The sequence below is a fragment of the Bubalus bubalis genome, chromosome 3, assembly GCF_019923935.1.
Source record: "Bubalus bubalis isolate 160015118507 breed Murrah chromosome 3, NDDB_SH_1, whole genome shotgun sequence".
NCBI classification, from domain to species: Eukaryota; Metazoa; Chordata; class Mammalia; order Artiodactyla; family Bovidae; genus Bubalus; species Bubalus bubalis.
This window is the reverse complement of record NC_059159.1, coordinates 841130-868176: the sequence shown is the minus strand read 5'-3', so window position 1 is coordinate 868176 and position 27047 is coordinate 841130. Positions and strand designations below refer to the sequence as shown.

Sequence of the window (27047 nt, the reverse complement as noted above, 5' to 3'; positions counted from 1 at the left end):
ATTACAGCCACGCTGCTCCACCTCCTGACCTGAGTGTCTTCAAATGGGCATTACAGCCACACTCTCCACCTCCTGATCTGACTGTCTTCCCACAGGCATTACACATTTCCAGAAAAACAATCACCTCTTCAGTCAGAAAGACTGAAACAAATAAATAAAACAGAAAGCAAAAAAGTAAAGAAATTATCTCTAGGGTGAAAGTCAGTGGAGAAAAAAACAAAAAAATAAGAAGAAAGTTTTATAAACGTTTGCAGGGGTAAAAAAAAAAAAAAAAAGAAGTGATAACAATCGATCCCAAGGGAAATCCTGCGGCCACTGAAGAGGCCACACACTGCCACGTGTGAGCCTGTGTCGGGAAGGAAGGTGAGGGGTTTTTGCTCCACAGCACACTTGCCGTGCACGGCATGCTCTGGAAGCAGGGAAGCGTGAGGACAGGGAGGTGAAGAGGACAGCTCATCAGGACAAGGCACGGAGAAGCAGACGTACTGTGGACCGCGTCTGTGCCACGTATTCACCCTCCATTTTGTTCAGCCGCACGTTGGTGTCCTCGAGCAATTCTTGAATGTTTTCAGTGTGTCGCTTTTGAAGTTCAAACTTTTCCTTTTCCATTTCTGCTACAGCGCTGTGGAGCTACAGAGGGGAAGAATCGACTCTTTCACTACTATTACAGAATGGACTATTTTGTAATTCAGAAAAAAGGTTTTCCTATATTTCTCTATTTATTTATATGGTGACCCGAACAACAAAAGATATAAAATATTCGAAGTAAAGATTCATGTAAAGAGCATGATTAAGAAACAGTTTTTGTTTACTTTCCTCAATTGAAAATGTTATTGGATAAACAAATATTAAAGGGAATTATCCACCTCAGGCAGAAATAGTAAATAAATCAGATAACAGAATGCATCAGGTAAACAGCACCAGGATTAGCCTGATACCAGAAAACAAAGGTATTTACAATATTGTTATCAATTAGGATTGCTATCTCACAGTATTTTCATCTTATTTGCATGAAATCTTGCACAAGAGTAATGTTCAAAATGGTTTATCCTTCACCCTGACTCCCACCAAGAAACTATTTTTATCCGCTCCGTAAACTACACTAAGCAGACACAAAGGTGGCCGGTGTAAACCAAGGCGAGCTCTCGGGAGACCGCACACCCATGTCTCTGTGCACACTGGCCGCCTTGATGAGGACTGTGAACACATGCCAAAGTGGGCGAGATGCTGAAACATGGACGCAGCAAGGTAAGGAAGCCAATTCTCAATGAGCAGCCTCTAAAGGAGTGGAAAGCCCAGGCGGCAAGCCTCGCGGGCACTGTCCACCAGTCTTCACAGGCAGGGAATGCGGACTCTAGTTCCTGCTGTCCACCTGTCTTCACGGGTGGGGATGCGGAATCTGGTTCCTGTCCTCTGCACCCAGCCCAGGCTCACAGATCTGAAGCCTGATGGAGCTCAGAATTACTAGGAATAGTTACTCCAGTGTCTGGCATTTATATTTAATCAAGTTAAAATAAGTTATAATTTATATAATTTTACAGATACTTTTGAGTGTTTTCCAATAACTGCTGGCCTGGTTTTAGGAGGACAGTGTCTCGAGTGAAGTGTCAAATAATGAAATGTGTGCTTGCAGCAGCCAGAGAAAAAACATGCCAACTTTACAGAAAAGGTAAAAGCACCTAAATGGACACGACCCTAGAAGAGCGCTCCGTCTGCCCTCTGGACAGGGGCCCTCCTCACACGGCTCTGGAGCCACGGCCCCAGGACACAGCCGCCCAGCTTCAGCTCCAACCACCCCGCAGGGCCCAGGAAAATGCTCGAACCTGACCCACGGGGAGATGGTCAGCAGGAGGAGTTCACCGAAGACCTTCACAGCCGACTTACTCAAAACAAGTAACGTGTTTCACTTCTTGTGAGTACATATTGTAATTTCAACCAATGGCGAAGAGCTCCTAAATGAAAGTACTGAGTGCCTGAGTGTGTGTTCAGTCCTGTCTGCCTCTCTGCAACCCCACGGACTGCAGCCCGCAGGCTCCTCTGTCCATGGGATTCTCCAGGCAAGAACACTGGAGGGGGCTGCCATGCCCTCCTCCAGGGGATCTTCCCAACACAGGGATCGAACCCACATCTCCTGCATTGCAGGCAGCTTCTTCATCGCTGAGCCACAGGGAAGCCCAAAAGTAGTTACTATGTGTGACTACGTAAGACTTTTATGAAACATTATAAGTATTTTTTACATTACTCTTGGCTCTGCTAAATTTAATTTTTAAGAAAATGTTTTTCTTAATTAAATGCTCCTCCAAGAATAATGCATCCACAGCTGATTTTGTGTACTCCAAAAGCAAGTTTATACTACAACTATTGTATCATCTGAGATTTCAGGAAAGAAACGATCCAGGGGCTTACATCCAAAATTTGAACAATTTAACTCCCCCAAATTATCCTGCTATTATACCCCTATGAATTCTGCTTACAGTCTATTAGCTCTGACAAAAATTCAGAGCCTTAATTAAATCCAAGAATTGTTAAAAGTAACTTTTCTAAATGAAAACTAGCTTATAAACCATTAAACTTCCAGAAAAAAGTATACCAAAACACGACAGCTATTTCTAGATAGTCTAGAACACTGTTACTTTTATTTTTTCAAACTCCTCTTTATATTTCGTGAACACCCATTATCTTATAATTAAGTAGGTTACGTTAAAGTATACTCCTTTATATTTTTCCATCACTATTTTATTTTTTGTAGCTTACCTTTTTCTCCCAGTCATTATTCAGAGATTCTGTACTCTGCTCGCATATCTTTTTTAACTCTGCAATCTGGTTGTCTTTGGTCTCTCTGATAACCTGACCTTCACGGACGAGGGTCTGAACTGTCAAAAATGACGAAAACGTAATTAAACCCATTCTAGCTGCCACGTAAGAGTCCGGTGACAGAAAGCAGAGTGCACCGGTTAACAGACCATCCCATCTCCTGCCGGCCTCCTCTGCTCTCCCCTAAAACCTCTCTTCCTCCCTCCTCTTTTCCACATCCACCTGCACAGCCACGGTGGAGCCCTCGCCGCTCACCCGCAGACAACGCACACAGCGTGCCAGCCTCTGCAGCGCTCCTGCGGGGTGCCCGCCACTGCTCTGCAGAGGCCCTTTCCCCGTGCAGATGCTGCGCCACGACCCTCAGACTGTAACTCCCAGTTCCCCTCCCACAAGACAGAGACCCAAAGCCTCTGGCATGGGAAACAGCTCCTCAGATCTGACTACCTTCTGGCCGTATCTTCAGCCACGTCCATATGTTTAAACTCATAAACACACCAACCTATCTGTAAATCCACGTCCTTTCATCCTCTTGCCCAGATGCTCCCACCTATCCACCTGAAGTGCCCTCCTCCCCTGCTGAAATACTATGCTCAAATCAGTCTCAGGTCAAGTCACACCTTTAGGAACCAACCAGTCTCCTACTCTTGCAGGGGCAGAATGATACTCCTCTCTAGGCCCAGGGAACCTCCTAGATTTCTACATTAAGTCCCCTATTACATTGCATGCTATAATAGTTTATTTGCTTCTTCACTGAGGAGAAAGATATTTCAACTTTTTAACTACAGAGCAAAAGACTGGCACTCAGGCAAGTACCCCAAACGCTGTGTGCTAAGCCCACAGACAAAGGAACCTACCGCTCCAATCTGCCGCTGCTCCTGGGTGCATTAAAGTTACTGGGACTGAAGCAAAACATGCTCTAAATTACATAAAACATATCCCTCATAAAGCATTCAAATTTCTATCTTCTTTTTAAGTGACTTAAACTGTCATTGATTCGAGTGAAAACTGTTCAACATATTCATGTCATCCGGATACAAAATAAATTCAGTTGTGTATTTGCTTGCAAGTAATATTTTCTTAGCTTCATTAATATGTTCTTATTCACTTACTGGAAGAGAGGAAAATTTTCATAAACATTTACATAGAAATTTCTTTCACTTTTATATCTCAATGATGCAGCACTGGTGAGAAGGAGAAGAGTTCAAGTTAACCTGATATCGTTGTTCAGTTGCTCAGACGTGTCCGACTCTTTGTGACGCCATGGACCGCAGCACATCAGGCTCCCCTGTCCTTCACTTTCTCCCCGAGCTTGCTCAAACTCATGTCCATTGAGCCAGTGATGCCATTCAGCCATCTCAACCTCGGCCGCATTCCCCTTCTGCCCTCAACCTTTTCCAGCCTCAGGGTCTTTTCCAGTGAGTCTGCTCTTCACATCAGGTGGCCAAATTATTGGAGCTTCAGCTCCAGTCCTTCCAATGAATTCCAATAAAAAAGGTTTTTTAAGTGTAAGTCACTCAGTTGTGTCTGACTCTTTGTGACCCCATGGAGTGTAGCCCTCGAGGTTCCTCTGTCCATGGAACTCTCCTGGCAAGAATACTGGAGTGGGTAGCTATTCCCTTCTCCAGGGGATCTTCCCGATCCAGGGATCGAACCCAGGTCTCCTGCATTGCAGGCGGATTCTTTACTGTCTAAGCCACTAGGATTCAGGGTTGATTTCCTTCAGGACTATTTGGTCTCCTTACAGTCCAGAAGACTCTTCTCCAGCACCACGGTTCAAAAGCATCAATTCTTTGGCGTTCAGCCTTCTTTATGGTGCAACTCTCACATCTGTACATGACTACTGGAAAAACCACAGCCTTGACTATAAGGACCTTTGTTGGCAAAATGATGTTTCTGCTTTTTAATACACTGTCTAGATTTATCATAGCTTTCTTTCCAAGGAGCAAGTGTCTTTTAATTTTGTGGCTGCAATCACCATCTGCAGTGATTTTGGAACCCCCCAAAATAAAATCTGTCACTATTTCCACTTTTTCCCCTTCTATTTGCCATGGAGTGATGGGACCAGATGCCATGATCTTATAGTTTTTTGAATGTTAAGTTTTAAGCCAGCTTTCTCACTCTCCTCTTTCACCCTCATCAACAGACTCTTTAGTTCCTCTTTGCTTTCTGCCATCAGGGTGGTACCATCTGAATATCTGAGGTTGTTGATATTTCTTCCAGCAATCTTGATTCCAGCTTGTGAAGTCATTGAGCCCAGCGTTTCACATGATGTACTCTGCATACAAGTTAAATAAGCAGGGTGACAATATATACCCTTGTCATACTCCTTTCCCAATTTTGAACCAGTCCATTGTTTCCTGTCTGGTTCTAACTGTTGCTTCTTAACCACCATACAGGTTTCTCAGGAGACAGGAAAGGTGGTCTGGCACTCCCATCTCTTTAAGAATTTTCCACAGTTTGTAGTGATCTGCACAAAGGCTTTTAGCATAGTCAATGAAGCAGAAGTAGATGTTTTTTCTGGAATTTCCTTGCTTTTTCTATGACCTAATGGATGTTGGCAATTTGATCTCTGGTTCCTCTGCCTTTTTTCAACCCAGCTTGTACATCTGGAAGTTCTTGGTTTACATACTACTGAAGCCTAGCTTGAAGGATTTTGAACACAGCCTTGCTAGCACATGAAATGAGCGCCAACTGTATGGCAGTTTGAACATTCTTTGAGTGTTTAAAGTGCCTGGTTTGAATCAGAGTAAAAACAAAAACCTAGAAATAGATTTTAAATATGTGTAGCCACTGATGTTTGGAGCGGTTCCATGACAAGATTCTCCACTTTCTTCTTACTCTTCACTGACATCGGATCATTCACAAATCCAGCAGAGTTTCTTTTTCAGGTTCACTCTCCCCACTCCCACTGCTATTACTGAGATATTCTGGGTCCTCATCATCTTACATATGACATTATGAAGGCACAGCGGCCTTGAGTTGAGGAGACTTTACATACGTTACATCTCCAATTGCACCACTTTATGAGTAAGAGGCATGCGATTGGGCAATAGCAGATGCTAAAGAGCAGGTTTCATAAGAAGGAAGATCTCTCCCCTCCTCTCCTCTCTCTCTCCCTCCCTCTCCTTTCTCTCCCCCTCCCTCTCCTCTCTCTCCCCCTCCCTCTCCTCTCTCTCTCCCCTTTCTCCTCTCTCCCCCTTTCCCTCTCCTCTCTCTCTCTCCCCCTCCCTCTCTCTCTCCCTCCCTCTCCTCTCTCTCTCTCCCCCTCCCTCTCTCTCTCTCCCTCTTTCTCTCTCTTTCTCCCTCCTCTACTCCATTCTGCCTCTATTATAACAGACTGGGAATCAGCTTCACCATATTACCAGGCTGTTCCACCGAAAACATGCAGCCCTAAAACTCACCTCGCAAAAAACATTCCCTGACTCTCCAGCAGCTACAGGATAAACTTGAAATTTCTAAATCTGAAATTCAAGGTTATGCTTATATGACGCCAAGTCACCTATCTTAGTCTTTGTCAGTCTCTCTCTTAACATGAGGATCTCCACTCTAGATAAATGTTTTGCATCATCCTTCCCACAGTTTACGAACATCAGCATTCCCACCCCAGTGCCTGGAACTCTCCTCTGCAACTAACTAAATCTTACAAAACTTTTAAAGTTCTTTCCCCCTCCCCAAATATTTCCGACACTCTCCTTAAGACTGTCCACTACATTTCAATGTTTTGACCTACAGTCATAATCAATTTAACACTGGATTTCCTGTTTTCTTTTCCTTCATAATGAAAGTATAAATGAGGAATACTTTTTAAATGTTCCGTCCATCACAATATAGCATATATTATAAAGCATAAAGTAGACATTTAATGGAATGAATTTTTATTAGACCAAGATGAATAATTGCTCTAGACTCTTGTGAAAGCCAGTAAGTTCTATTCTAAGACTGACCTATGGTCATTCCAGCCCAATGAAGAGAGGATTAAGAAAGAGTAACAGTTACAGACTCTTTTAAACCTTTAATCAAACCAGCCACCATTGCTACCAAACACACACACACACACACACACACAGGTTTTTCTTAAGTCATACAGAAGTTCACATCAGCACATCAACAAAGGAAACCCATACAAACCTTCCTATCTCATACTACAGTCAGAAATAAAACTGTCCTTTATAGAAGCACTAAAGTAGAAATGTTACTAAAGGATTTATGTAACAATATACAACATCACCTTTCTTCTCAAGTTTTCTAATCGTCTCTTCAGTTTCATTTTGTTTCTTTTTGTATAAAGTTTTCATTTCTTCTATTTCATTATTCTTTCTTTCTAAAATCTGCAAACGAATTTAAAATATTTTAGTACACTATATCATTTTATGTATGGAACACATAATTTTTAAAAAAGAGCACAATATTCTTTTAAGTCTATCTCAGCTAATCCTGTAAGTGGCTTCTCCCCAAAAAAGATGTTATATATAATATATATAACAAAAGCGATGTTATATATAACAACCCCCAAAAATTATATTTCAGTGCATTGACAAAACATTAAATACACTATAATAATTGATTACTGAAAGAAATATGCTGTTTTGAATTTTCATGTCCTAATCCTTAAGGGGATTGTAAATACTAGATTAGCTGATTCTCTAAACTATGACTCACAGATGAAGTGGTCACCAGGCCGCAGAGAGGAGCAGCGGAAGCCTGACCCGCTGACACAGTGCAGGCCCCTCCCAGCACTGGCAGGTGCCTGCAGACGAGCACACTCTGAACCCCCCACAGGGTCCTTCTGTCACTTCCACACACAAGAACAAGCACGCCCAGACACACAGGAACGTGGGGTGTAATAGACTTCTTTTACATTTAGTTCTGCTCTTGGGAATCAAAAAAGTCAGCTCAAAGTATGTCCAAAATTGTATGAATATTTTACATCATTAATTTATACTCTCAGAAGTTTTTAAATGGATCATTAAATACTTTAAAAAATATCCAATACTTAAAAAAAAATTGGAGAAAAACCAAGTATAGGGAAGTTACCAAGCAGGGTAAAGAAATGTCTAACCAAGGGGGAAAAGGAAAACCAAATTGAAGCAGAAGTATGAATATCCACTTTTCTTATGGTTGCGGTATATTCCTATACACGCAAATTCAATTTTTGAAAACAGGTTATCAGCATGTCTAACCAAGTTTTTCTTGTATTACCAGCATCTTACTTTACCTTTCACTGTTTTGGTCCCACCTCTAAGAACAACTGATAAATAAGTAAAGGAGCCAGTTTGAGCTCCATGTCCATAAAGAAGCAGAACAGGAAAAGAATGTGTGCAAAGAGATAAACACTTTCAATTTTATTCCTTCCCAATTCCTAACACGTAGAAAATGCCATACATGCAACAAACTGATGAATATACTTTCCAAATCTGGCATGAGGTCAATGATTTTATTTATATTTTACCTGGCATTTCAAATTAGTTGTACTGCTTTCTTTTTTCATGAAGAATTTATTTTAAAAGAGAAATTCCTGGAAAGGATTCTACTATTAAATGTTTTTCTTAGAATAGAGCTTTGCAACGGACATACCAAAAAGCCTATTTCAAACTCTATTACCATGATTTTTCCAAATATATTTCTATATTTATTTATATTACACATCAATATTTTAAATTTTCAATTTAGACATGTATTATGCTCTATTGAAATTACAGAATTATATTACTGAATCTCTAACATATTTATGATAGAGAACTGCTTTGATATAACTGTTTATACTTAGGTAAAATTCTAGTAAGAACATAAAGTAATATTTGCCTTTAAAGTCTGAAAGGAAAAGAGGAAAGTCAAGGAAAAGGATTCAATAGTTTTTCTCTAATTTTCAATCAGTGGTTTCCCTCTTGTTGCTTTGCAAGAAGGTGAGCCCCGTACACGCCTGACTAAACACGGCTACATTTCCAGCTTTAGGAACGCAGGGTAGGGCAGGAAGAAAGCAGGTTACGAGACGCTCTGGCCTCCGCTCCCTCCTTCCAGCTCTGGCACTTCACTCTGGGGAGCAGCATCCCAGGCTTAGTTTTGAAACAGACAATGCCAAGTTTCTATCTGGATCAATTCTCATGAGTTTCAAATTCATATATTAAAATTATACTTCTATAGCACTACATTTTTAAAAGCAGTACTAACATATAGTTATACAATTATAAGGTATAATAACTATAGATTGATGACTTTTGCTGTGCCCATTAAGAAGAAAAAGTATACTTTAAAGTACAAATTGAAATACTGGAAGGCATACATCCCAACGAGCCACTGAAAGAAAGCCAACACTGGCCTCACAGTGCATGCAGTCTACACCAAAGAGAACTAAGTTCAGGATTTCTTTTTAAATTAGAAAGGAAACTGCAATTGCCAGAAGACTGAAAGGATATTAGACCAAAACAAACTCTAGTATTTACAGCTGATGTTTCATTTCAACTGTAATGAAAAGCAGTGATAGAAGGTAAAGGGCTGTAAGAAAAAATAAAGGAGAACGTGAAGATCATGTAAACTATAAGGTCTCACATAAATACATTTGTTTAGCAAATGAAGTTTAAAGATCAGCTTTGCTAGGATACTAATTTAGCAAGTCCCATTTATGTTAGACTCTCATAAGCATGTAAATATAATAAGTGGATGGTCATGAGACCTAGAATATTTCAAATACTCAATCCTAAAAAAATAATAAACCGTACACACCCTACCTTCTGAACATCAGCGTCATGTTTCTGCTGCAATTTAAGTTTCTCTTCATGATATTTAGCTTCCATCAGCTTTGTTTTCATGTCCAACTTCAAGGAAAATATTTTAAAGATGTTATTAATTTACTTTTCCATTTTTCAAAAGTACACAATTAAATTAAAATAAACTCCTGTATGAAACATAACATCATTTTCCACGTTCACCTTACAGTCACGAGTCCAGCAATCACACTGCACACACTCGTACACTGGGTATACTCTGTGCTCACCTCCAAGTTGATTAAAAGTCTTCTGAACAAACATCACTCTACAGGCTAAGGAACAGATACTCAGATACTCAGCCCACGCCACTGCCCCGAAAGGGTCACTGTGAAGTGATATTTTGCCAAATCCACTTGGTATTGTGTGGCACAGGCCAGGAGGGTCCCCGACATCTGTTCCTCTCTTCTTCCCTTGGGGCCCCACTAACGCCACCACCTGGGCTGGGTGGGGGGCTGATGGGGCAGAGGGGACGCAGGCAACTGCGACAGACATGTTTTCTCAGAAGTGGCTTTCCCTCCACCCTCTTTCTTTCTGCAGGATGAGTAACCAAGGCCTCAGGTGCAGAGACTGAAGCTGTGAGCTGAGGACGGACAGGCTGCCCACCAGCCGGGTCCCCCACGACATGGCAGAGCAGCGCGCCGCCCATGCACCCCACACTGCTGTAGGAATGCCCAGTGGGCCTCTTCTCTAAACTGCTACACCCTCAGCAATGTATAACCTTTTATTATGAATGTTTGTATTATGAATACAAAAATACGTATTTTCTACACCTTGTCTTTCTTTCTGAACAATATCTCATGGAAATCCCTCTAAAAATACTTGCTCTAGTTCTTATTCATTTTTTAAATATTTACCAACTATTCCTTAATGAGCAGAAAATAAATCTGTTCAACTACACTCTTAATGCATAGTCACTTTCTTTTCAGTCTCCACTACAAACAACACGGCCAAGCATTCTCCTGTATGCATCCAGCACACTTGGATTTTGCTTTCTACAGGGTGGGTTCTCAAAAGACATGGCAATGAATCAGATTATCTAGATCTATTTTGCCCTCTATTAAAGGCAAATTCACACTTCTGCGGGAAGGACAGACATCTTACTACGATCCTCATGTGCGTTTCCCTGAAAACCACTGCCTGTTGGCCCCTCGTCACACGTTTCGGTCAGTTCAGTTCAGTCCCTCTGTCGTGTCCAACTCTTTGCGACCCCATGGACTGCAGCACACCAGGCCTCCCTGTCCATCACCAACTCTTGGAGCTTGCTCAAATTCATGTCCATTGAGTCGGTGATGCCATCCAACCATCTCATCCACCATCGTCCCCTTCTCCTCCTGCCTTCAATCTTTCCCAGCATCAGGGTCTTTTCCAATGAGTCAGTTCTTTGCATCAGACGGCCAAAGTACTGGAGTTCCAGCTTCAGCATCAGTCCTTCCAACGAACATTCAGGATATAAATATGTCACACATTTGGGGCCTTCTGAATCCGGTCTTCTATGAAGGCCCTTTCACAATTTCATCCACATTCCTGTCTGTGGTCAGTAAAGCCTGGCATGCAGTTTTATTTATTCTGAATTAGTTTAAGGCGTGTATATACATTCACAGTCCGTCTCTAATATTTTCCCCAAATTGATTGTTTTTCAATTGATTTTGTTTCTTATATATTTTTTTTTACCTTACAGATTCTTTATGTCACTGAGTCAAATATTTCTATCATTTCTTTTATTCATTCTGAGTTTGGAAAGGTTTTTGGGTAAGAAAGACCTGATGTCAAGATTTTTGTTGTTTTGAAACTTTTTGTCTGGGTGTTTATAGGTTAGGTTTTAGGTACATCCAGAATTTTTGTTTTTTTATAATTGTTTTATTATGTATTATTATTGTTGTTTTATTATTTTTGTTTTTAGAGGAAAGGACCCAAATTTATTTTCTTTCAAGTAACTGAAAGGTTGTAGCAGCATCATTCATTAAACAAGTCTTTTCTCAACGTATTGACAATGAACTTTGTCACTGTTTTTATTTTTAAGGGGATTTAATTTTTTTCTTGAAATGTTCTTGGTTCTAACTGTGTTGTGTTTGCCTCATAAAAGCAGTTGAAAAGAGTATCCCCCTCTATTATCTCAGAGAATCTGTGTAATATGTAATACTGGAACACAGTTCTTCCTTAAATGTCTCCTTACATAAATAGGTAGTTGTAAAGTCGAGTATGTTAATCCCCTTTTTGTAACTGCAGATATTCTTTCTACGTAAACCAGCACTCACAAGTGCTAGGCTTCCTAAGTTCCGTGGACTTGGCAGTGGACTTGGCAGTGGACTTGGCAGTGGGCTCCAGCCTTCCGCTGTCACAGCAGGTCTGTTGGTCTGTCCTGAACTTGGAATGGCTCTGCTACCCATGTCTGATGCTATAACATCATGCATTACTCATTTGGAAAACATCAGTTCAATGAGTTGCAGAGATTTCCAAATATTGAAAATTTCATCACATAATATCAAAACCTCACACTGGTTAATATTACCACCAATCTCATCGGAAAAGTCTTAGTATTGGAAAGTTCTCAAGCTCACAGTGACTGATACAGGGTTGCCAAAATTCTAATTTGTATTAAAAGGTCAAATTCTATCATCAGAGTGAATATGGTCAGTTGTTTTGCTTAAAGTGACAGGCTCAATTTGTTCACTTTCCAGAAACTGTCTCCCAGTAACCGAGTCTGAATAACCGTATTTTGTCTGTCAGTCATTACATCAGGTGAGAATGACATCCCAGAAGCAGGAGCTATCACAGTTCATCACTGACGAAGCCCCTGGGGCTTTCCTTCTGGTGCTCCCACACACGCCTGCATATGCACCCTAAGCCCTCTATACTCAGTTCTACTTTGTCACTCAGCTAGCCAGAAGATGTGTATCTGAGTTACAAGATTTAGTAAAATTAATAATTTTCTACTTGCTTCACTGAGAACATTCTTAAGTAAGATTGGTAATTGTTTCCCTGGGAGCATGTGGCAATGAAGAATACATCAACTGGTACAATCTGGTGCCACTGCCTTGATGTGGGTCAGGATATAGTTTTACCCAACGCTCTGTGTGCAAAGTCAATGCAAATGTAAGTACAGTAAAAAGATTATTTTTAATTATTGCAAAAATAATTTTGACCTCATAGACCTCATGGATCTTAGGGATCACAGGGTTCATGGCCCACACTCTGAGAACCACTGCCCTGAAGAAACTCTTGTACATATGTGTCAGGAGACACGCACAAGGTTGTTCACAGGGCTACTGTTTGTAAAAGTCAAAAATTAGGATAGATTCATCAACACAATGGCAAGAAAGTGTGGCAGATTCATTTAATAGAAAGTACTGCAAATGAAGCCAACTGCAGCTAAGTGCCTAACAACCAGGAGTGTTACCCACATGCTACTGAGCAGAAAAGTTTAGTTGTATTTAAATGAAGTTCAAAATCCACTGAACAAAAGTATTTTCATTCTTAAGAAGGCAGGCATTGGTAGCAAAGTCAACTTAAAAAGTAAAGGAGGGAAACGATGAGAGACGTCAGGATGGTGGTTATTGTTGGGGAGGTGGACGAGAGGAGGACTGAGAAGGTGGACGGCAGGCGGCTGGCGTCTTGGTCAGGATCTAACCCTTGCCTGCATGTGGTCCACGATGGTTTTCCTTTGAATAATTATTGCATTTTGTAAGACTGAGAGTCTCTGAATGCTCTATTCATAAGAAATGCTTTAAAGTATAAATTCTTTCATTTATTACATCAATGACTGTAGATTTTGTCATTTGGATTTATTTAAATTCTACATTTTACTAGGAGATTTGCAAAAGGAAAAAATGCCTAATTGGCATTACGTGTAAGAAAGAAGCAAGGCAGCCTTTTAGGCAATGGGTGGGAACAGTCACTGTGGGTGGAGGTAAAGTTCAAAGGAAATACTCTATTTTATTTCACAAAAAGGGCAATTTCTACCATCTGTTCTCTGAGAACTGATGGTTGCTCTGAAAACTGATCTCCTCTCGTTGTGTTGTGTTCTCTTCTTTCATTTTCAGTGACAACGGTTTTCCAAATGTCTTAATCTATATCAGAAATCTTTTTTAAGAATACTAAAGAAATAAAAAAAAGAAGCACACTACTTGATGGTGCTCAAGGTCACACAGTCCTGTGATGTGGATATCACAGGAAATGTGTTAACAATTACAAAGGCAGACAAGTCCAACCATGTTTATGAATGACAGGCTAAGGTGAAAATCAAGGGTCACAGTCACCAGACATGTCTTCCCACAAAGCCAAATACACTGAACAAAATTTATAATCTTAAAACAATGTATATGTGTGTTTTTACCAATCAAAAGAAAACTACTACAGTTCTTCAACTCTAATAAAATAATATTGTGAATATTACTCATTTAACATCTAAGGTATTTTCTACAGAATTATAAACTTAAAATGAAAGTTGTGTTTTATAAAGTTTAATTTCCAAAGGCTGATTAAAGATTTCAGAACTCGCCAAAGCATCAACAGAATTAAATCATTTATTAAATGCAGACAAACTCTGTAATCTACAGAGGCCTTCACGTCACTCAATTCTTTCCACACTTACTGCATTCTTTAACTTAAGCACTCAACCTCCTAAGTTTTTATTTTGTAACATTAAGAACTGATTAATCTAGATTATCATCACTACTCAGAGTAAAACCCTGTGAAATGGACCTGAGATTTAAATACAAAGATGAGATTTTAAAAGAGACAAAAATGTGAATTAATTTTTTCATAATCTTGGAATAAGAAATCTTTTCTACACAATACAAAACCCTAAAGCCATAGAGAAAAGACTGATAGAGCCACCTACTGAAAAGAAACTTCTATACGTTTAAAAAAAGACAGCAATAAATCAAAAGACAGAGAAAAATACCTGTAAGATATATGACAGAGACCTGAGTTCCTTAGTATACAAACTGCTAAGGAATCACGATGAAGACAAAAATTTAACAAAAATATAGAAAAAGGTTTAATAAAGGACAGTTCACAAAAGTGAAATTAAAAAGACAACAGACAAAAATATGCTCATTCTCACATAAAAAAGCAATGCAAATATTAAAACAAGATACTATTTTTTGTCTCACAGAAAATAAAAGTGTTTATACGTCGGTGCTGCTGACTGAATGGGGAGGCAGACATTCTCACACGCTGTTGGCGCAGGTGTAAGCAGACCGACCCGCAACATTCACCCACTTAAAGTACGCAATCGGGTGTCTTTCAACACATCAGAGAATTATGCAACATCACCCCAGTCTAATCTAGGACGTTTTCATTACTCCAAAAAGGAACACGCACGCCCACTGGCCATCACTCTCCCCTCTCACCAATGCCTACAGCCCGAGGCAGACATAACATCATTTTAAGGGCAATCTGTCAATATCAATAAAACATTGAAATGTGCAATTAGATTTCACAGAACTTATGGTCTAAGAATAAACGTGCAATACATACAACTGTACACAGGGATACTCTCGAAACACGGCTTGTTGTAGCAAAATATTCTTCACGACCTACAGCCCTCAGGAGGAACCTCCAGTAATAAAACATGGGCCATCAATAAACAAAGTACAGCGCAACTACTTAAGAGGATTAAGCCATGTTACTCATATAAAAACCATCAGAATTATGTTTGAATTTAAAAAGCAAAAGGAAACAATATGTAGAGTATGATCTAGTACATTATTTGTATTTTTAAACTTTTAAAGAGAATACATATTAAATTTTTATCAATGATTACCTTGAAGAGTGATCAGGTGTTGTGAAAATAAATATTACTATTTAATTTTAAAATAAACATAACTCAAACAAAACTATTCCTTATTTTTACAACATGACCCAGCAACAGCGGAAGCATTTTTGGATGAGAACATGCACGCGACACCTCAGGGCTGTCTGACCTGGGTGTGCAAGGGTTTGCAGGATTCCAAAACAGAAAAGCCGCCACCCTTGGGCTCACAAGTAAGCATTTGAGAAAAGGGACTTCCGCCAGTGGACCTAAGACCATCCTTCTCAAGGATGACTAAACGCATCACAGCGTAGCTATGCATTTAAGCATACAGAAAAGTCCAAGTTAGAAAACTATCTCTGGAAAACCAGCACAAATAGTAAAGCAGTAGGACTGATAGTTTCTTGTTTTTAACTTTTTTTTTTTAAATGTACTTTTAAATTTATCCATCTATTCATGCACCATTCTAGAAAGAGTGTGAGGTAGTTACACAAATATAATGAGGTTAAGGTAGATGGACAGAAAGTTGCCATGAACGTGTAACAGTCGGAGACTAGGAGGACAGTGGACAGAGGGAAGCGGCACGGAAGAGCGCAGCGCCTGGAGACAGGCTCTGGACGCTCGGCCCCGCGGAGGCCGGAGGCGGGGCGCCGGGGCGCCTGCACAGGGGCAACGAGGCCGCTCATCAGGCAGAGCCGCGTTAGGTTCCGCAGAGGGACGCACACGCGACTCAGGCAAATCGACAAAGCCTGAATAAATATCTTTCTATTAATGATTAATATTTCCTATTTCAAAAATGAAAATATTAAAAAAAACTGTGTCCTAAAACTGAAAAAAGCTTTTAAAAATCCATGCTCTGTATTTAAAATATAATTAGTATCTTTATATTTACAAAGGCAGTCTAAACGGCCACCTTCCTCAGCATTCAGTGGCTCTAATTACCTCTTTTTACATTCATTCTCATTTTTGCATATAATACATTCTTTACTTGTATCTTAAAATCACATACAATTTTTATAAGGCTTCCAAGTATTAATTTTTATTTTAGAGGTTAAACTTTTTATGCTACTATACTTACAAAACTCCATCATTTCAATTTTACCGTGTAAGACATAGTTCATTACCGCATACAAATATTTGAATGCATATAAAGATAGAGATATGAGGATTTTTTTTTCAGAATTACTTATATTAGTGAAAACTCAATCTCAATATCTAACAATAGGGATACGTCAAATTAACTGGGGATAATTCTATAATACAGACTATAATACAGCCATTAAAAATAAATGCTTGGACAGCAAGAAGGTCAAATCAGTGAATCCTAAAGGACATCAGCCCTGAATATTCACTGGAAGGACTGATGCTGAAGCTGAAATGCCAGTACTTTAGCCAACTGATGCCAACAGCCAAGTCATTGAAAAGATCCTGATGCTGGGAAAGATTGAAGGCAAAAAGAGAAGAGGGTGAGGTGGTTGGATGGCATCACCAACTCAACTGACATGAACTTGAGCAAACTCCTGGAGAAAAAGAGAGACAGAGAGGACTGGTGTGCTGCAGTCCACGGGGTCACAGAGAGTCAGACACCACTTAGCAGCTGAACAGCAGCAACCTCCTGCAGAAAGCCAGAGAGATACTTCACAGTATTGACTTGTAGCCAAGAATAGGCAGGAATGTGTTCTGATGTTACTAAATTTTACATGTACAGATGTATGTACCTCATGTTAAACACATATGAGAAATAGAAGAATGGACATCAAAAATAAAGAAAGAAATGCTTAGGAACAATATTTAGTAGCATAATATACTCAACTTATACAAAAATACTCAGGTTATATCATCTCAATTGTCTAAAGAAAAATAACATGTATTCTGTAGAATATGTTAAAAAAAGAATCAAAGTCAACACAATGCTACTTCTTCATTTCTATATATTAATTTCATAGGTGATTTTATTTCCTTCTTTACATATGGCTGTATTCTACAAAATTTCTCCCCACTCTGGGCAATTAAAAACCTTTATTTTTCTTATTTTATTATATTTTACAAAATTTATTTAATAAACACCCAAAATTATTTTATAATCACAGACACTTCTTTAAAAGAAACTTAAGTTCTCACACTGGAGCAACTCAGCCAGCATATACTCTTAAACATTTTAGGGGAAAAAAAAATGACCAAAAATTTCACCCAAAATAGGCAGAAACAACTATGTAACTACACAAAGGGTTATTTTAGTCAAAATACACACTGGGTGTATTTTAAGATATGCTGTAAGTTGATGTTTACATGCAAACTTCTCAATGATCCCACAAATATTTTTGCCAGTATACCAAAAAGAAAAACAAAAACATAAGGGTACAGAAAAAAAAAAAGCCACACACATTTAGAAATGAATCTCTGGTGCAACACAGGATACTTTTAAGTATCCTCTCTTTCAACACGTATGTGGGGAACATTGGTATGCTCAGCCCTAACCCAAAGTGTGACCATAAAGAATAAGAATACGGTGTCACAAAAGACCAGAAAAAATTTCAAAAGGACAGGAGGTAACTATTCTATGGTAAACAGTCTGAACAGTAAAAGGGAAAATGGTTGGTAATGACTTGGAATGACGTGTAAAAACAACTGACAATTTCTTAAAAGGAAAGAAAAACTTTCAGAACAAGAATTTCAAAGAAGGTCCATCTGAAGGTAAGTATTGTCCTCAAAAAGTTTTCATGGAATGTAACATCTTTTTATTTCAACAGGCTTGTTTAAAAGCACCAGCCGTGCACTAGGAAACAAAAGCCTGCGCGCCTCGCATGGGGGCTCTAAAAGGACCTTTAAGTTACTGAGGTCAGCAGCAGTCGTTCCAGCAGGCTGAAACTTAAAGGGGTGGGGAAGGACTGGAAGGCTAGGATTGACATATATACACTATTGACACCATGCATAAAACTGGTAGCTAATGAGAACCTGTTGCACAGCACAGGGACCTCGGCTCAGTGCTCTGCGGTGACCTAAATGGGGAGGAAATCCAAAAAGGATGGGAGATGTGTATATGCATATCTGGGAGTCACTCTGCTGTACAGCAGAAACTAACACTCCCTCCAAAGCAGCTATGTTCCAATGTCAGTGAAAACAGAACGGAAGACCTGCCTTTACCTGCACCAGAATTCTATATTTGCACCCACAACAGCCTCTTCCTACCAGGCGTCCGTTACTCTAACTAGGACCTGAAAACTTGTGTTACACAAAACGTGAAATCTGCATGCATAGATTAGATGCGCCAGAAACACCGCGATCCTACCTCTTTCTCATGCATGCGGGAGAGTAACTGGTCATCGTGCAGACTGCTGGATTTTCTCAGGCTGAATTTCGGAGTCATCTGTTGAATGAGGAAGAGCCATTCAATACTTTTTCAGGCCTGGTGTGGCCAAAAGTCAACTCTAAACTGCCTGATGTTCATGCCAAAATAACAGAAACGAGGAAAAAAAGTGACTTATTCACTTCCAAGTGATAGGATTAACAAGACTGCTATGCTTCATAGTGTGGACTGGCATTACTTTCTGTAAACAACTAAACAATTATTTTATTTTAAGACCATCTGCCACAGGGAAAGCGCAGGGCAATTCTCACCTACCAGAGTAACTGGGATGGGCTTCTGTCTCAGGTATCGAGGGTTTTCTATCTGAAATTTTAAAATAAAGACATTAATATTTGAGTATTAATTAAACTATAATGAAAATGTCTTCCATATGTCTTAATATTTAGCATGTTTCTTAGAATACGTACTGCATGATATATTTCTGGTGTCCCACTAACAAATAAAACGTCAAGCGTAGCTGCCTTTGCATACACAAGCACCCTTGAGTGATCCTCTCACAGCCAAGGCCCCGGCCTCCCCCAACTCCTGCTCACCTCACACTTCACCCCCAGGTCCTGAAGGACTCTCATCACCCGGACACGGCAGGTTTCCTGTGCCTCTCTACCTCTGCCCACCGGCTCCAGTCCCTGTAAGCATGCACCTAGCATCCTTCAAGTCTCAATTTTATACTAAAGCCCCAGGCAGATTTGGAAATCTGAATGACATAAGCATATGAAAACATGCTTAAACTACTTAGGACTATGAAAAATGTAAAGTAATACCTCAAAAGATGGTATTTTATAGCCACCAGATAGGCATACATTAAAAATTTGACATACAGTTATAGAAAACAAATTTATGGGTTCCCAGGGGATATGGGGGAAAAGGATAAATTAGGAGACTGGAATTGACATATACACACCACTATATATAAAATATGTTGCTCACTTGATAAGGAACCTGCCTGCAACGCAGGAGACCCAGGTTTGATTCCTGGATGGGAAAGATCTGCTGGACAAGGAAACGGCAACCCACTACAGTACTCTCGCCTGGCGAATCCCATGGACAGTGGAGCCTGGCAGGCTACACAGACCATGGGGTCGCAAGAGTCAGACACGACTTAGCAGCTAAATCACATCACATATATAAAATAGATAAATAATAATAACCTTCGATATAGCACAGAGAATTCTCCTCAAGACTCTGTAATGACCCACATGGGAAAAGAATTTTAAAAAGAGTGGATATATGTGTACGTGTAATTGATTCACTTTGCTATACAGCAGAAAGTAATACAACATTGCAAATCAACTAGACTCCAAGAAAAAAAATTTTTAATAAATCAGTTCAGTTCAGTTGCTCAGTCATGTCCAATTCTTTGTGACCCCATGGACTACAGCACGCGAGGCTTCCCTGTCCATCACCAACTCCGGGAGCTTGCTCAAATTCATGCCCATCAATTGATGCCATCCAACCATCTCATCCTCTGTCGTCCCCTTCTCCTCCCACCTTCAATCTTTCCCAGCATCAGGGTCTTTTCAGATGAGTCAGTTCTTTGCATCAGATGGCCAAAGTATTGGAGCTTCAGCTTCAGCATCAGCTCTTCCAATATTCAGGACTGATTTCATTGAGGTTTGACTGACTTGATCTCCTTGCAGTCCATGGAAATCTCAAGAGTCTTCTCCAACACCACAGTTCAAAAGCATCAATTCTTTGGCACTCAGCTTTCTTTAGGGTCCAGCTCTCAAATCCATACATGACTACTGGAAAAACCGTAGCCTCAACTAGACAGACCTTTGTTGGCAAAGTAATGTCTCTGCTTTTTAACATGCTGTCTAGGTTGGTCATAGCTTTTCTTCCAAGGAGCAAGTGTCTTTTAATTTCATGATTGCAGTCACCATCTATAGTAATTTTGGAGCCCCTCAAAATAAAATCTGTCACTGTTCCCATTGTTTCCCCATCTATTTGCCATGAAGTGATGGGACCGGGTGCCATGATCTTAGTTTTCTGAATGTTGAGTTTTAAGCCAGTCTTTTCACTCTCCTCTTTCACTTTCATCAAGAGGCTTTTTAGTTCGTCTTCACTTTCTGCCATAAGGGTGGTGTCATCTGTGTATCTGAGGTTATTGATATTTCTCCCCACTATCTTGATTCCAGCTTGTGCTTCTTCTAGCCCGGCATTTCACATAATGTACTCTGCATAGAAGTTAAATAAGCAGGGTGACAATACACAGCCCTGATGTACTCGTTTCCCAATCTGGAACCAGTCCATTGTTCCATTTCTAGTTCTAACTGTTGCTTCTTGACCTGCATACAGATTTCTCAGGAGGCAGGTCAGGTTGTTCTGGCATTCACATATCTTTAAGATAATTTTCCACAGTTTGTTGTGATCTACACAGTCAAAGGCTCTGGCGTAGTCCATAAATGAGTTTTTAAATAAATAAATAAGTTTTAACAAACAAATTAAGTTAAAAAACAAAAATTAAAACTTTGATAATAGAAGTGTTGCAAATGTGGGGCCTGCTGTTGGGTGTATGACTTAGTACATTTACTTCAGGAAAACATTACTAAATAAAGATAATAATAAAGTCTACTTAAATATCATACCAGAGAAAGAGGCATAGTCTTTAGTAAACAACAAGGTACTATATATACACAGCTTTTTGAAAACTAGAGGCAGCCAATCTCCAGCAGGCAGCCAAGTACACTCAATAAATATTTATTGTCTGAAGGTATATATATGAAAAGTAAGTAACCATTCTCTATTTTTGGAATGGAGAAAACAGCAAAGAAAGTAAGTCCTTCAAAGACACAGGCACACAAAAGCCTAACTCATGAAGCAGGATTAAATACAAGGGGAAAAATAGAGGAAGAGAAAAACAGAGCATTCTCAAAGATGCTCAAGCTCTAATTAAGCTTAACATTTAAACCCAAAAGCCAAAAAAACCATTTGTGACTTATTTTTACCCAGCTCTACATTTATAAGCAGGGTACAAAATACTGGTTTAGCTAATTACAATGTAGCCTTTCAACTATGCAGAAATAACTCCTATTTCATCTTCTTCATCTTTAAAAACCATTAAATACAGAAGTTAAGGACTCATCGTGTTATCATAAATTTCCTTTCTCAAGTTGACAAAAAGGTCTATTCTAATATTTAAAAGCAACAGGGAATGCTGGAGACAAGCATAAATCTTCTGTTGTTCTTACTCATTTGCAGTACATTGTCTCATACCCACTCTTAACGTGTAATGAGAATTATTCATAGGAGAGCATGTTCTTGAGTCTGTCTGAGGGAAATAAGCAATCTATTTTCTGATTTTATAACAGCAGCCAGATGTGCTTTGAAGCTGAATGTTCCCACTTTGTAATCCACAAGTAACAGGGACTTGCAGAAATCTGTAAACAGTCTTAACACTGATTTTTTTCATGCTCTTTCAGAAGACTTCTTGTTCTCTCATAATACCTCAGGAAAGAATACCACAATAAGGAATGTCCAAAATGGAAGATAAAAAGAGCTTATGTGAAACATTAAAGTCTAACAAAATATTATACAGACAGTAATGCCAAAAATAATTAAGTTCCAATAGCATGAATAAATCACACGACAGAATGTTTCTTGTTTGAAAAACAAGTAGAATCACAATAATAAATAAATAGTAATTTAAACTAGACATGAAAACAGATATCTGAATGCTCTCTAATGGAAACTGCCTTTGGACGCTTTGTTTAGTTTTTTAGCAGAATTGTTCAGAGTTCTGTCAGCTTGTTTTTTTCAAATTATTCAGGATTTGCTCAAACTGACCTCCTTATAGACTAATATTGATCAAAGAGAGATGTTCCAAGGTTTCAGAAAAACAGAAAGACAGTTTATCTGGTATTTCAGCCATCCTAGAGGAAAGGGCATTCTAAGGAACATATTACTAGCAGCACAACCAGAACAACTGTTCTCCCAGTCAGAGCGCCCGTCAGGAGAACGGCCAGGCCTCTTTCTACAGCATGAAGTGAATTCAGTCACCAGCGCCACTTATGCTCCAAAATAGTGCTCTTACTGAAAGTCGACATTTTAGAAATTGAAAAATGTTTTCCACAGAAAAAAATACAATACTACAAATTGGTTTACTCACATTTCAACATTTAATGAGCACAAATAAAATACAGATAAGAGACACCATCCGCTGCCACAAGGAGAAGCAAACAAGCCAAAGGGCAGAACGGAAACAGACGAACCATCGTCTGATTTGGAGACAAAAACCTCACAGTGCAGCGGGAAGAGCAGAGGCTTCTCAGTAACGGAGAGCACAGGTGGATGCGCGTAAGGGCCACAGGTCCTTACTTCCTTTCTTACAGCACACCCTGCAATCGCCTCCAGGTGGCAAGCAGTTCCAAGTAGAAAAAGTAGAACAGTAGAGCTGCTAGAAGACGACGCGGGAGAACAGCTTCAGGAACTCAAGACAGCCAAACACCGTACACAGACATAGAAAGCACTTTTTCACGAGGCAAAATCATGGGGAAATGAACCACATGAAAATTTACAATTTCTGGGACTTCCCTGGTGCTCCAGTGGCTAATACTGCACTCCCAGAGCAGGGGGCAGGGGTTCAACCCCTGGTCAGGGAACTAGATGCCACATGCTGCAACGGAGAGCTCACAAGCCTGAGCCAAAACTGAGAGCCCCATGCAGCAAGTGAATAAAGAAAAATTAAAAAAATTTTTTTAGTTCCTGTTCATCAAAGACACCAGTAAGAGAATGGAGGAAAGCAACAAAGTGGCAGAAACTGTTTACCATACTAAATTCCGAAAGGACTCATCCAGAATACATAGAAAGCGCTTACATATTGACAAGAAAAAGGCAGAGGGCCCAACAGGGGAACGTGCAAGTCCCCAGTCAGCACTGCACCGTGGGAGGCTACCCAAACTGCACTGGAGGGACGATCAACGTATTCAGAGGGGTCTAACTGTATCAGACCAACCTAGACAGCATATTGAAAAGCAGAGACATTACTTTGCCAACAAAGGTCCGTATAGTCAAGGCTATGGTTTTTCCTGTGGTCATATATGGATGCGAGAGTTGGACTGTGAAAGCTGAGCGCCTTAGAATTGATGCTTTTGAACTGTGGTGTTGGAGAAGACTCCTGAGAGTCCCTTGGACTGCAGGGAGATCCAACCAGTCCATTCTGAAGGAGATCAGCCGTGGGATTTCTTTGGAAAGAATGATGCTAAAGCTGAAACTCCAGTACTTTGGCCACCTCATGTGAAGAGTTGACTCATTGGAAAAGACTCTGATGCTGGGAGGGATTGGAGGCAGGAGGAAAAGGGGACGACAGATGGCTGGATGGCATCACCAACTCGATGGACATGAGTCTGAGTAAACTCTGGGAGTTGGTGATGGACAGGGAGGCCTGGCGTGCTGCAATTCATGGGGTCGCAAACAGTCGGACACGACTGAGCGACTGAACTGGACTGAACTGAACTTTATCAGTCATCAGGAAAATACATATTCAGTCCACACATGCAGTGTCACTAGCCGCTGCAGAGAATGGCTCAGTTGCATACTTTAAAGAAAAACTGTTAATAACTGGCACCTCCAGGAGCCGGAGAGAAAGCGAGGGGCGGGCACACCGCACGCCGTAGCAGAGGCGGACGTGCACGGGCGCCGTCAGACCCCACAGCGTTCGCGTTCGCAGCACCGCGCACACTGTCACCGTGAGCCCAACCTCGCGGAGCCCAGGCGCTCTTCTCCCCACCCCGCAGCCCCACTCCTCCACCTGGACTCCCCGGCGGGTCAGCTCGGCACACTTCCCCCGGCCTCCACGCTCCTTGCCCGGGGTTCCGGGACTTGCAGGTGCCCCTGGCCCTGGACAGGAGGTCCCACCAGGGGCCCTGCCCTCCTGGGGGGCCGCCGGACTAGGGGTGCTGTCCACCCTCCCGCTGACCATCCTGTCCTGCGCGGTCTCCAGGACATGAGTTCTCCAGAACAGAACAGAATGTTCTCTTGCCCATTCTGCAGAGAGCTGACCTAAGGGGTCACCTAAAGTGTACCCACTGTTTGCTCCTGGTGGAAGCAAGCCTCCACAGTCAGCACAGAGTCCCGGGTGGGGAAGGGCTGGGGGTGGTGACCCATGCAAGGCCCAAGAGAACCTCCTTCTCCAGACCCCCTAGTCCTCCTCAGGAAAAAAAAAAAAAGTTTATATAAAGACTGTCATGAATGAAATGTATATAAGACGGGTTAACAAAGCAAAAAAGCTCCCCCAAAGCTAAAGGTTAAAAAGGCTAAAGAGTAATAATAATAAAAAATAATAATACAGGAGGGAAATTTAACAGCTAGGTTTAGGAAGTAAATCTCTACTTGAATAATATATTCACAGGGAAAATATTAAAACACTCCTGGGAAAAGAAAGAATGTAACTAGGGGAAATGTATTTTTTCAACAAAAACTAGAAAATTCAAAATCTGGAACTTCTAATGCATCAGAAAATAGGTGTTGACAGGCATGCCAGCAACATTAAAAAAAATGTGCCCTTAGTACAGAGCACAAAAATTAACTAGCTATTAACTGATCATTCAGAGGAATAAAAAAATAAAAGTCCATCACACATTCTCATACAAAACTAAAATCAAAGCAAAATCTAAGTTTTTTAATACACTGGATATTTAAATTATTCTACTGTGATCAAGAGATATAGTTGAACCTGATTAATGCAGCCATATTATAAATATATAAAAATGCAGGACTTTATTTCACAGTTAGTGCATTCTTTGAACAATAAAAGTGTGAAACAAAATCCCAGGCGGCCCTAGGTTTAAGGCAGTACCTCAAAATATTTTAGATTTTTTATCTTAATTTTATTATACAAATGAAAACTTTAATCCTCTGAACAGTTAAATATTCGTGAAAAGTACTGTGTGTGCCACGAAACGCACACATCAGAAGTTCCGAACGGCCCAGGGCAGAGGCCCTTTCAGAAGGACATCACAGAACGTCTTTCTCTGATTCTGCTCTCCAACGCCTCCTCGCTCCTCTCCCACACCAGTAACACAGGACTCGTTCCAGGGGCAGCTTTCCCGACCCCGTCAAATTTGGAAATGGTTTTCTTTTGACCTATTCCCCTCTGGTTATCAATGCTATTTCTCTCTTCTTCATTAACATACCTTCAAATGACCCACTCAAATCCCTTCATGTCCACCACCTCTGACCCTCTGACGGTGGCCACTGAGTCCCGGTTTGAAGTCTCTAAAGACAGAGCCGTTCTAGGCTCTGGGTGCGGCCACCACGTCCAGCCTGTGGCTGCAAAACAAGACTGCAGCCCTGGAGACCACAGAGGTGAAAACTTGAACCTCCCCGATTACTCTCCAAACGCTAGCAGTCTACGATAAAACGGTGAAACCCTTGAAATGATTCCCCCATCAGACAACCAGGTAGCTGACAGCGAGCCAACCCTCCATTTTCCTGGAACCAAAGCTTTAGATGCCCTCCTGTTCGGGTCACCAAGCATTCTTTATTCTCTTTGAAATGCTTTCCTTTTCCATCTCTTCCATGCTTGGACTCACAGCAAGGTGGAGCCCCCACACCTGACTGCTCCCTTCTCCATTTCGGTACACATCCAACAGCCTTCGTACCACCACCCACTCAGCCTGCCCAAAGCACTGCCTCCATCAAAGACCATTATTAGCAAGAAGGGTTTCAGGGTTTTTACAAAAATGACAGTCCCTGATGTAGGCAAAGAAGTAAAAAATGAACAGTCCTAGAGACTTCTGGTTGGAAAATAGATTGGTGTACACCTCATGGAAGGCAATGCTCCAAGACCTAACATAACCTAAGAAAGCAACCAAATAGGAACAAAAGGATTCTTTCAAGGAATTCTGTTGCAGTTGTTACTTATATTAGCAATAAACTGGAAGCAACCTACATGTCCGAAATATCAGAATGCTTAAGTAAGTTATGAACTATCCACTCAAAAGAGAAATTAGTGCTACCATTAATAGTCATGCTAATGGAACTACTATAAACTTATCCCAAATTTACAACAGCACGTAATAAAATAGCAGTTATAATATGACCCCAATTTTGTTTAATGTTTAATTTTATAAATACATGCAGAAGAAAATGAGGGAAAGATATATACAACAAAATGTTCATACATCTCTCAGCATATCTGACTTTCTGTATTTTTCAAATTACAAATTATTTTTATAATAATAAAGTTGGGTTTTAAAAATTGATTAAACCCCTTTTCACTTCCTGAAAGCATTAAACAGCCTGTGTGTAAAGTGGAAATGGACTAACCTCAGAGCTCACGGCCATCTCAAATCTAAAAGCTCAACTTCTGCTCTGGCATTCAAGCTCCAACAGGCCCCAGCCTGGCAGC

At 40.4% G+C, this 27047-nt stretch overlaps 1 protein-coding gene across 12 annotated transcripts in view; it reads right to left on the bottom strand.

Annotated features, from left to right (window-relative positions):
• Positions 1-27047, bottom strand: part of CEP112 (centrosomal protein 112) — a 326687-nt gene that overhangs the window by 260115 nt on the left and 39525 nt on the right. For 10 of the 12 annotated variants that reach the window (XM_025279324.3, XM_025279323.3, XM_044938478.2 and 7 more), the window contains 6 exons: positions 18956-19003; positions 18623-18700; positions 9540-9626; positions 7043-7142; positions 2755-2873; positions 487-630 (listed from right to left, as the gene is read on the bottom strand). In XM_025279324.3, coding sequence (XP_025135109.3) covers positions 487-630; positions 2755-2873; positions 7043-7142; positions 9540-9626; positions 18623-18700; positions 18956-19003 — 576 coding nt within the window. The remainder of the gene's footprint in view (positions 1-486; positions 631-2754; positions 2874-7042; positions 7143-9539; positions 9627-18622; positions 18701-18955; positions 19004-27047) is intronic. The other 2 variants (XM_025279329.3, XM_025279335.3) reach the window with 2 other exon arrangements.